The 12520-nt window shown below is 36.8% G+C and overlaps 1 protein-coding gene across 3 annotated transcripts in view; it reads left to right on the top strand.

The window, feature by feature from the left end:
• The window catches only part of LOC148822989 (oxidation resistance protein 1-like), a 177681-nt gene that overhangs the window by 102444 nt on the left and 62717 nt on the right, over positions 1 to 12520 (top strand). The window contains exon 1 of one of the 3 annotated variants that reach the window (XM_088929375.1): positions 8184 to 8474. The exons of the other annotated variants lie outside the window; for them this stretch is intronic. Coding sequence (XP_088785501.1) covers positions 8312 to 8474 — 163 coding nt within the window. The 5' untranslated portion in view covers positions 8184 to 8311. Of the gene's footprint in view, positions 1 to 8183; positions 8475 to 12520 lie in introns of those variants that run through there. 3 annotated transcript variants of the gene reach the window in all.

Here is a 12520-nt window from a genome sequence, read left to right as displayed (position 1 = left end):
GCTTCGAGGACTGGGAATGGAGATGTTTGAGGAATGTGGAGTTCTCGTGAGTGATGGGAATGTAAGTGCTATAGGAGGTTTTTAGTTTAAATTTGTTTTTTTTCCGATGGACGAGAAATATATTACTGGAACTCAGCATTTTAAGGGATAACTTTGTGACAGAGCAGCTTTACACATGCAAAAAAAAACAACAACTCCTGAATTCCTCAAAGTTCCTGAGGAAAAAAACTAACAAAAAACCCACTTGGTGTGGAAAAGTCAAGTTCACAGTCCTTTTTCCCCTTATGATGCTGTGTGCTCTGTCAATGTGCGTAACTCCGGTTATAGTTGACAGCTACGGCTGCTGTTCTCAACGCTTCTCTCGAAAGTCTGCTCCAGACACATCAGAAATGTTTCCCAAATGAACCCCAGCTGTCTGTCGGTTACCCTGATCTGACAACGCTTATCGGTCCTGCCTCTACAGCTCCCGGCCTGGCTCTGACACAGTTTTACAGAGCTGCGGATAAACCTTTGATCATACTCTTACTAGCCATTTACCGCCTGGAGAACAGCTGTACAGTGAATCTAATTTTTTCTGTAATTAACAAAAGGCGTTTTCTTTTGTAAAATGGATACTGAATCAAACCAGAGTGTTGAAGTAAGCTGCCCGTGGGGCGAAAAGTGTTATCTTGTTTTGGGTCAAGCAGCTCTTTATTTGTATTTAAAAACTAACATGTGCACTTGTTTTGCTTGAAATCTTAAAAAGATCAAGGCATCTTTACAGACATCTCTCCGCACAATGCATCACTGAAATTGCAGTAAATTATTTAAATTTAACCGAGACCCTTAGATTTATTACATTTAAAGCAGAACTGCAAAATGCAGAATGGTATAAATAAATCAAATGATACAAAAATTAAAATGGTATGATCGCCAACATACAGTAAGATACGATACAAGAAGTATTTTATTTGAACGACTTAAAGGCTCTTAAAGTGTCTACAGTAACTGAAAGCAAAGCCATAAAATACACAGCAACTATGATAACACATAACAGACTCTTTTGATTGTATTGATATCTTAAATTCAAACAAAGAAGCATGTAAACGTATTGGTATCCGTGACAGTTATGCACACTAGAGGGCACTAACATCACCAGTGTCCACCAGCGTGTACAGTGGTGGGTGAGTAGGATACGACTTCTCCAATTCGGATGTGGTGTGTACTATCGCAGTCCTGTTCCTGTTTGTAGCAAAGCCCATGGCAAAGTTTTCAGGATTTAGTTTTCTGCAAAGGTCAGTTAGCTTTATAAACACCCAATAATATATGTACTGTACTGAATATGGCACCGATAACTTTTCATATCTCATTCGTGCCATCTTTTTTATCTGGAAATTGCACAGCTCTGTACTGAGATCAAAAGGTTTTTTTTTTATTACTTTAATTGTCTTTTAAAAGTGTAGTGAGGCCTTGTGTCTGTTTTTAAACTTTCTTGTTTGTGTTGACACAGATGGAGCTGAACTTGATGTTATTGCATGGTGAATATGTTATGTTGTGTACTGTATAGTGGAACATGTAAGGGGAAGGGTTGTTTGTGTTTTCCTGTTATCACACCTTAATTCGCCTTCAGTTAACAGTGTTCTGTATAGTTTTTTTGTTTAAGCTTTTCTCCTACTGTAGGTCAATGCAGAAGTATCGTAGTGAGTTCAGTGAAATGAAGAATCATAATTTTCAAATGTTATGCTTAATCTTGAAATGTGCTGAAAATGTTTTTCTTAAATCAAGTCCTATTAAAATGTTGCTTCAGTAATTACAACCACAGGGCATCGGAGATTGTTTTTATTTCAGAGTTTCTACGTTTTGAAAAACATAACAGCTCAACTCTACAGGAGCTAAGCTGGGAGAAAGTTTAGCTACAGTTGAGCATTTAACGATCTGTTGATATGACTGGGTTGCGGTTTTATAGGCTGTCACATGTTTCAGTAAAATGAGCCCCGAGTGGCATTTTTCTGCCTTATAATAGACATGAATACTTTCAGTTTCTGGTTTGCCTTTTTTCCTGGGGAAGCAGCTCCTGGCTGCTTAACCCATTATAAACACTCAGCTTCCCCATTTCAATCTTACCTTGACTCCAGCAGTGTCTCCTACTGTAGCTTTTATTTCCTATGGGCCCTTGCCTAGGTTGGGGGTCAGTCATCGTTTCCTCTCAGAGGTTGCAACACGGTCAGAAGTAATTCCGTGCATTGCTTTTATTGTCATTTATCACCATTATGTGGGCCATAGTGCAAAGCAGTGTGTCCTCTGGATTTCTGGTCTTTGTTTAATTTTTTAGTGGGGGGGGGGGAGAGGGGTGAGTAAGATACTGTACAAACTCTTAAATCAATAGTTTTCGTTTTGATTAATTTCATGCTACTGAGAGGGTACAGTATATACAGTAGTTAGTGATTCTAAAAATAATACCACAGCTTTTTAAGTTGCATTACTGTTAATAAACAGTTGTGGGAGGATGATGTTCACGATACATGGATGAATAGCGTCTCAAATATTGGGTCTCAAATATTTGATTCTTCCTACAGTATATCTGTCCTTAGTGCAACGTATTCCATAAGTGAAGGATTGTGAAAGGTGAAAAGAAATGTTTGTTCGCACCTTTGGTTTTTCCAAGTTAGGAAAGATAATCAGCTATTTGGTTATTAGCAACAGGAAGAAATGCCAAAATCTGCTCTCCTACATAAGCTTTGCACATGATTGAAACGTATGGCATATCTGACGTGAATCACTATGCATTACTTCCACACTCCCCACCTTAAAACTCAATGATAATGTGTAAGACTTGATGTTAGCATGAAGAATTTGACACAGATTGCAAAGAGAAAAAAAATTATTTGAAAGAAACCATTGATTGCAACAGATGTTTCAGCTGTCGTTATTACTGTGAAAAATTGCTAGCAGAGCTGATAGATATTTGTACAGTGAATGGAAAATAAACTTTGTCTACTAAAGTCAAACTCCATTTCGCATTCTTAACCCTTTTATGCTTTCCAGTTTGCCTTCTCCAAAAAAGGCCATTAAGTGCAGTCATGGTTTATAAATGTTCCAAAGAAAGAAATCCTAAAAGCTTTGTAATGTGTTATTGATGTGGTGCCTTAAAGGTAAATAATTGATACAGTTCTATTATCTGATTAGATAACTGCTCTTATTTTTCCTTTTTAAGTGATTAAGCAAGCACTGCTGTCATTTTTATAAAGTGACTTATATTTCTGTACAAATATAAATCAAAGTAGTTTTGGAATGCTAGAAATCTATGCGAGTCAAACAGGTTGAGAATTTACACGAGTTACATTCATTCAGACAATGAATTATATTTAAGTGTTTTTTCAGCCATGTGTCCCATTGTATTTTTGTGCATTTCATTTTTATCTCTCTTGGAATATAGACAGATTTAATTCCAAACAGTAGCAAGGTTTCTGCTTCTGAATTATTTATATTCTCTTTCCAGTTCAATATCTAATTCTGCTTCCCAATTATTAAATGCTGTTCCGGTCTACTGAGTTTTTCAGCTTCTGAGATATTTAGATATAAAAAGGGAAGACCCAATTGCATTTTTTTTCTTGGTTTAGCATTTACAGACAACCATGCCTTCTTACCATCTGTTCAAATTAAAATCCTCAATCTTGTTTTACTTTTTATGACTCACTGTCAGCATAAAGATACCTCCTCAGATAAATTAAGCAGTGGAACAATAAAAGATGCTCTGATTTTTACAGCCATCATTTTGCAAGAATTTTCTATTTTTTCCTGTCAGAAAGTAGAGGAGGATTCAGTGCACAGATAAATAATCCATCTCTCTACCAAAGACGCAGTCTTGAGTTTGCTATATTACTGATTTCCCTGTATTATAGTTTTCTTACACCTGTCAGTGGGAGCAAAAACAAAGAAGATATTAAAGGCATCATTTTAATTCTTCCTGATTGTTTCCATGAGAACTTGTTGCTTTGTATTTATGTTTTTGTACCTGTTAAAAATACTGAATACTTATACAGTAAGAGTGAGTTCCTGTGATGTGGATTCAGGACCAATATATTTGTAGCAGTACATATAATAATATATGTATAATCTATAATAATCAGTTCAAGGAACGACTGGATTAGATACTTGGATCTGTTATCTGCTAGAAACCACATAGGCAAAATCAGCCTAATTGGTCCCCTCTCGTTTGTCACCTCCTGTATTCTAACAAAATGGACCAGCAGCCACATTGAAGAGAAGCTTTCCGAGACATGTAAATTGAAAACAAACTCCCACAAGTCTCCTGGAAGTGTTGTTTCTTCCAAAAATATTTTTCAAATGTATTCTTCTTCTCTTTGAGGTCTGTGCTGCTTCAGATCTACAGCGTTATTTGAGGTAAGACGTTTTTGTAGAAATGGACTTGTGCACTATTTTTAAATCTGCTGGTAATATACTGTAAAAAGGCAGACCCACTTGTGATTCTTACTTTAAAAATTCCGATACCACTTCACAAAACCTTTTCCCCCAGTGGGAGTAAGATCGTGTAAACACATTGAATGGAATTGTCCATCCATCCGTTTTATAACCTCTTCATCCAATTCAGAGTCCCAGGACACTGGAGCCTATCCTGGCAGGCAGGGGTTGCAGGGGTGCCAGTCCATCCCATCAATAGACTGTAATGTGATGACAAAAATAATACTTTAGAGGGAATGAACTCAGACGTGTACAGGAGCTACAGGGTTAGCTGCCAGGGTTAACTACTGTAGATGTGCGTGTGTGTTTTTTGTTTTGGTGCAAAATAGGTGCAATATTCAGTTTGGGAAGAAATTGATATATAGAATTATATTTCCACTTGCAGTAACTTGGTAATTCAAATCAATCACTTTTTTGTATTTTCATCTACAGTATCCTATGACCTCCAGCATATGTCTAACCAGCTTGTTAGACAGTGTTTTCAAATGAACTGTGAGCATCCAGAAATATGAAATATTACTCTTCTTGTTTGGAGCACATAGTTAAGTAGTCCAATCACTTTACATCAACTGTATTTCTACCCAGTGATAGTAAATATGGTGCTGACAGTGTGAGACTTATTGTTTGGGTATTTTTCTGTTTTACTTATGGTCAGAAGAAAAAACTAATAAAAATTCTTAATAAACATACTGCAGCTATTACATGTTTTACCCTATTTTAACCATACCTGAGGCATTTTTTGTTACTGTAAAATTTAATTAAAACCTTGAGTTAATTATAAATTACAAAACTAGCACCTGTTTCTTGACACTTTATGGTAAACATTTTTCACCCAAATAAAAATGGCGCTGTCTAGGTTTTGTAATAAGTACAGTAAATGGAGTGTAGGTTCAAGGGTTAGATTTAAAGTTAGGTTAGTATTAACTGTAGAGCTTTAATCAGAGATACGTGTCTGTATCATTTTCACTTGCAACCTCACTCTGAAACTCACTATTGAAAGAGGAGTGTTATTATACTCTTGTTCAGCTACAGTAATTTGTCTAGGATCCTCTTCTTATGCTGAATCTCACACTGAATTTCGGAGGAAGTGATGTGCTACAAGTGCAATAAATACTCAATTTAAGACATCAGTAATATTCAGATTTTCACAATTTCGGGACAGATGTCATCTAAGATAATTCCAAATATTTTAGAGGACATCAAATTGAATCGATTTGAATTCAATTAATTGTAAACTAGAGCTTAATACATAAATAGTTGCACCACTCATGCTTAAATTAAATATAAAAAAGCTGGAGTGCAAAAATATCTGCCCCACATTTAACTACATGACTCATTATTGTAAATGTAGAACTACTAATTTGCCAGATTAATTTGAAACTGCCTTCTGTGGTTTCAAAAGTCCTTGCAGTGTATTTCAGGCAAATTAGTCATGATGTTTATTTTTTTTTGTAGAAAAAAAATTAAGCTGTAATGTGAACTGCACCACATAGATAATTTAGCAGTTGACCAAATTTAACAGTTGACCAAAGAAAATGATGCACACTGTTACTTTAATCTCCAAGAAAACTGGCAAGCCCCACCATTCTCACTGTAAAAAGTATTCTAAATCTAGGGATGCAATGAGTCACAGCTCTGTTTAGTGAAGGTCTGAGATCAGTTTAATAGAAATGAGAACGGCCATTTCCTGAAAACTCTCTCAAGACAGGTCTGGAGTAAGGACCTCAGGCCTGAGTCAGATTTCTGCATCAATATCCAGGAGAACTGTTTTTGATAGATATAAAAAGTGTGTCACACTTCTGAAAATTTTGTATTGTAGAGGTATTCGCCCTCCTCAGTCTATACTTGGAAGAAGCACCTTTGGTAACGATTGTAGCTGCAAGTCTTTTTGGATAAGAGTGACAAATTTGTGTACTGGGATGGTGTAATTTTCTCTTAATCTTGTTAGTAAACTTGTTTGAGCTCTGTCAGAGTCAGGTTGATTGGGGATCATTGATGGACAGTGTTTTTTCAAGTATTGCCACAGACTTTCTGTCAGAATCAAGATAGGACTTTGAGGTTTCAAGGACTTTTACCCTCTTTTTGTTAAACCATTCCAGTGTATCTGTGGCTTTGTGTTTTCGGTCATTTTTCCAGCTGAAAAGTGAGTTCTCATTGCAGTTTCAGATCCTTGGCAGACTGGAACAGGTTCTCCTCCTTGCCTGTGTTTTGTTCCATCTTCCCCTCAGTTATGACTAGCTTCTCAGTCCTTGTCAATGACAAGCAGCCCCTAAACATAAAGCTGTTGCCACTATGCTTGACAGCAGAGAAGGTGCTGACCGAGTGAGTGATGGTTTTTGGGACATGTAATATTTCGCATTTAGACCAGAAAGGTCCAATTCTGTCTCATCGGACCACAAAACATTTGCAGTATCACATCATTGCTTTGTTTAAAAGCCAGTGTGGTATATGAGTAGGCCCGATGAACAAACAGGAGTCTTCAATTATTTACAATTTGTTACCAAAACAACTCTCTGTGAAGATTATTATTATTATTATTATTATTATTATTATTATTATTATTATTAAACATCTGAATCAAACTCTGAACTGCTTTGTTTTCATTTTGCTAAGTGATTATAGGGAGACGCTCAAAGGATTTGATAGTAAAATTAAAATGGCATTCAACGGTGATGAATGGATTTTGTTGCTCTAGGCATGGGATTCATGTTTTTTTTCACACATCCAGTCCCGTGGAAACAGAGCGAATTTATAAATGAGAGGCAAAACATTTCTTAAAATGAATTGTATTTTTAGAAATATACCCATCTGACAGAAATAACAGTGGTCTCTTTGTTGTAAATAGTGCAGTTAATCTTGTGTGCTTGTACATTCAGAATAATGTATAGCCTAAGGAGTTTTATAATTAGAGCAAGTCTATTCATTTGGTTGTCATGAAGTTCCCTGTTTGATAAACTACTGAAGTCATAATAAATGTTACCAGTGGCCTTTATTCTTTGTAATGGCAGTACTGTACTTTGTAAAATAGTCCAATCACACTAGGTCCAAAAATGTTTTTAACCAGGTCATAACTTCAGTAACAGATGGTTTATGTACAGCAATAACCCCGTTTGTACAAACCTTGTAAAAATAATAGTAACGGGGAAAAAAATGTTTTGGATTTTAGTTTTAAAACGCCTTCTCTTAAGGAAAATACCGCTATGAGAAATGCGTTGTGTCCTGGGTCCTCGGTTGTTTGACACCTTTTAGTTGCCAGGAACACTTCTATCATTTCAGTACTAACTCGAAGTAATCGCCATTTCTCATTAATCTCATGAATCACTTGGAGGGGAAAATAAAATTGGCAGCTTTACCAGAGATTGTGGTGACTCGATCGATCATAAGCAGAAGTAAACGTACATTAACAATATATTTTAAGTTTTGTATGTTATACATATACGTAGACTGTGCTCTGTACTGTAGTAGTACTACTGTACAGCATTATTAGGAGAAGCACGTAAAACACCGTGATACACATAAAAAGTAATAATAGTCGATAGGAGATATCCTGCAGATGAATTATCCTTACGTACATGTTTTAAGGGAACCGTTGTTAATGTGTACTGTACTGTATGTTCAGTTCGCGGCTGCGGCGCTTCACGCCAGCTGGAGGGGGTGAAAACTTTTCCGCAGTTGTTGATGTTGTGTGACTGTGTTTCAGTTCCTGTTTGAACGTGTTGTCTCACAGCGTTTCGCTCGACAGGCATTAGGAAACATGGCGACTAGACTGACATGTACTGAGGAGTGAAGTAATTTTTGGTGTTGTTTTTTAAGATACGTTGTAGAAACCGTGCGCTTTCGAAAACCCCAAATGGATTATATACTGACGTTTACGAGGAGTGCTCGGTCTGTCAAAGAAGCGGTATCCAGTACGATATGGCCTGCATCAAGTCGAGAAGTACAGTTTAAAGATTCCTTTGCAGAAGAACAAGTTAAAATCCCACATATAAAGCAGGCTGTGCAACAAGTAAAAGGTCTGAACTTTCTAATATTACTGTAATAATAATGCTTGCTTTTTGTTTTATACGCTGAGAAGTTCTGTTCTTACCGTTTGACTTTTCATGCTTTACGTAAAAAAAAGACTTATTTTAACTACCCTAGTGCAGTTGCCACACTTTAAAAAGTTTATTATTGTTTTGTTCCTTCATGTCTATGATGTTTTGCTCTTTCATAACGTTCACCCATTTATGTTATCGTTTTTTAAAGTGCTTGCACGGTGTGTCACACCCTGGCATTTATGAAGGCTGGCGTTAAAGCGTGTGCGTGCTGGACTGCACTTTGTACAACACATTACTGCCACAGAAATATCCTGGACTGGTAGGGCTCATGCTTATGTGCCTTGAAACTGATTTCAGTCTTTAACATTGGACCGCGATTAATACACTGACACGTTTACCAGCGGGGCTTGGTATCCAGAATGCTAATTTTTAATTTGTAGTTGTATCTGACTCACAACTACTGTACATCAGCTGCACATTGTTCCATAGCGTTAGGTCTTTTTTGCCACTGGTCTAAATTGGGAAACCCCGTGAGACCCTCCCACTGGTGTGGATTGACAGACACTGTCTAACGGGCCCTGTGGAGAGAGCTTTAAAGAAAATAAAAACGAAGACGTTCTGACATCTGTAGGACATGATTATGCAACGTCAAAAGATTTAGCAAGTCTTTATTGTATCTGTCATTTTTGAGTTTTCATCTTTCTCGATATTCCCTCAGTGTTTTTCATGTAATTAAAAAATTGTTCATCTTTCCTTGCATAATACCCCGGGACCCAAGGCTATGGTGGTGGAAATATGTTAAGGTTTGCCTGGATGATGTTAGGTTTTGTTTTAAAAAATCGCAGAACATTTTGATTTTTTCCCAAGCTTTTCTGATCTGATCTGGTTTTTATTAAGAATGTTACAAATCTAGTATTAGTATTTTAGCTTGCCCTCCTTCTGATTTTTCATGAAATGAAAATGGCAGCCCACTGATGCACAATATCAGGGCTCTGTCTTCTCAGACATATTCCCTTGAGTCCTAAAGTGTAGACAGGTACGTTTTTTTTAGTATTTTCTTGAGTACTAAGTATCCATCCGCCTGATATTGGAAAGCTGCTCACTCCTGGGTGAGGGACAAGGCAAACAATAATGTGCACAAACAATACTGTAGTATTCCTTATTTCAGAAAAAAAAAGGATGAAAAATCAGGGATTGTTGTCTGAAGACACTATGCAACTGACTTTGACTTTCTGATGTGCACAGAAAGCAATCAGTTAAAAAATAATACAGTATCTTCTGATATTGTCAGCAGCATGAATTTAAATATACTCTAGGCAAGTTAACAGACAGCTTGATAAAAAGAATTATGGCCAAAGTCTTATGTGAAACAAAAAAATATTGTCATCTCGTTGGTAAGCATAGGAAATTTGTTTCTGTGTGAAACTGTTCACCTTGTGCGAAAATAACATTACAGCAGTTGGCTGAAGGAAGTTTTTCAGGTAGAAAATGACTCCCTAAACATGAATAATCATGCATTTGTGTTTGCACTTCTGTCGGCCTGCACAATCGTGGAGTTTAAAAATTGAGTTTCATTCACTGCCTCGAAATGTCGGTTTCCCTGACATTTACATTCTTGTCGTGTAGCAACATCTATGACCTGATATCAGTCTCTCTTTGTGTCACGCACATTGCAGGATCTATTAGCATAACGTACAGATTCAGCACCTGAAGCCCGGTGCAGCCAGTTTTACATGACTGTACGGCAGTTGCATGAAGGCAGTTATCCTGCTACGCGGAGTGAGAAAGAACTTTAGCCATAGCATTCCTTTAGTTTTCCAGATCATAGTTTTTGCAAAGAAATGTGTGCCTGCTTCTCTATACTGTAGCTTTTCTTCTGATGGTCAATGCCCATAATCTAGCCCCTGGTCTTTTTTTTTAATTGTAGAGGCAATGCCTGTAGGTAGCAGAAATTCCTTTGAAGTATCAATAGCCTTGCAGCTGGAAAACATCACAAGACATTACCCCTTCTCTTCACTTTTATTGTTGATTTTCAGTGGTCTGTAAGTGTCTGCTGTGGGCTTCCTTGTGATCCATATCTTTCGGATAAATGTCACTGTTTGTGCAGCGGTGCAAGCTGGTCATGTATTGGGAGAGATTGTCCCTAGGAAGTTGTATATACAGTGAGATTTTGTCTGAAGGATATTAAATGCTATACTGCATTGTTCTCTTTTTTATCAAGGCTCTTGGTACTTTATACAGTCCTGAAATAAGCTTGCAATGGTTAACTGAGAAAAGAAGATCAGCCCTTTAAAATTGCGTGCACCATTTGGGTAGTTGTGACAGAGCCAGATTTTGCAAGGGTGTTGTTGTGCATGTCAGTTTGCAGGCTGTCCTTGCCTTGGTGTTTGACTGAGTCTCTCAGAACCTGGGAAATAAGCCAGACTGCTAATCAGGCATTTTATCAGGCCTTAACTTACCTTCTTTTCAGTAGTTTAATTATTAATGAAATAAAAGGTATGTTCCGAAATACAAAGTCTTTTAATGTCATTCTGTTCAAAAAGAAATGACAAGAAAACAAGCTTGTCCACACAAACTCTACAGTATGCCCTGTAAAGTTGTAATTACTTTTAATAAAAATGTGCCCTATGCAGGGCAAAAAAACTGTAAAGTTAAATAGCCCTTGAATATGGAGTAGGCTTATTGTAGAAAAAGTCTCTATCTACATTTGTGCTTTTCTGTATTCCATTCTATTATATTACTTTATTGTTTCTGATTTATGATATTTGAACTTCTGTTCTTGTACCATGTTGCAGAAGCTTATAGAAAACCATTATTGTTCTGATAGGAAAAGTATTGTGAAATTACAGTACACGCAGGTGCTTACTGTATGACCACGAAAGGAATATCACTGATTAAAGTAAGAAAAATGTAATTCAAAGATGGTATATTTCGCATTATGCCGTTGATGTAATATCCAGTCCGTCTAGATTTTCATGAATTTTAATCTGAGATTTTGACAGCTGCAATACAGCTCTGCCTTAGCTGATGATTTCCTCACATTGTTTAACATTGTGACCATGGACCTACAATCGAATAACAGAAATTGGAACCTTCTGCAATTATCCCAGATGTGTAGAAGGGACATTTTAAACAGTTCTTATTGTCAACCATTTTTTTATGCATTTGTTGCATAAGATTGCATATTAAGTTTGCAGTCATGTTGTCAAGAAAATTTGAGTAGTATTTAGAAACAATTTTGTTGGTTGTACTGTATATTGTTGGATGCACACTAGAACTAATATGTTACACTATTGAAAACGAGTAACTTTGAGAAGGCTTTCAGGATGGCTACAAATAACAGGTGGTCATTCAGGCTTTTCATGAACATTAGTTTCCATTTATTTATAGTTCCATAGACGGCACTGGTGATACTGAGAACAAGCCCCTGAAATTCAACAGTATAAAGTAGAAAAGACACAGGCATGCACCCCGAGTTGAAATTGAACCCAGGACCCTGGAACTGTGGGGCAGTAGTACTAATCAGCAAATCACTGTCAGCCCTAGTCTTTCCAAACGCATCCCGAGTGGCAGTTCTAACACCAAAGTGCACTACAGTGGGCTCGGCATAGTATATTGGTCATAGAATAAAGAAGCTGAAATAATTTAAAAAAAAGTTCCATTCTGTAAATATGGAATAGGATCAATTTAAAGTGGAGGTTTTATAATAAATTCCTTTTCTAAGTAATTTAAATATCTGCAAGACACTTGCTGCAGTTTAGGTAGTGCATGTACAATTACATAGGTGTGACTAATATGTTGTACATATGGCAGCATGGTGTTTTAATTATAGTAGCTGCTAGTGACTGTCATAGACTGCAATTCATGCTGTGTCACAGATAACAGTAACCATAAAACAGCTCCTTGTTAGCAAAATAGTCTAGGAGGCTGTGAGACACGTTTCTGCATATAAAGCTACAGTAGAGCCTAACATGATAAATGAGCTTCTGAACAGCAGATAATGAACCGAAAAGTTGTTTTAA

Source organism: Atractosteus spatula, chromosome 12, assembly GCF_055471065.1.
Source record: "Atractosteus spatula isolate fAtrSpa1 chromosome 12, fAtrSpa1.hap1, whole genome shotgun sequence".
Taxonomy (NCBI): Eukaryota; Metazoa; Chordata; class Actinopteri; order Semionotiformes; family Lepisosteidae; genus Atractosteus; species Atractosteus spatula.
This window is presented reverse-complemented; position numbering and strand designations above follow the sequence as displayed.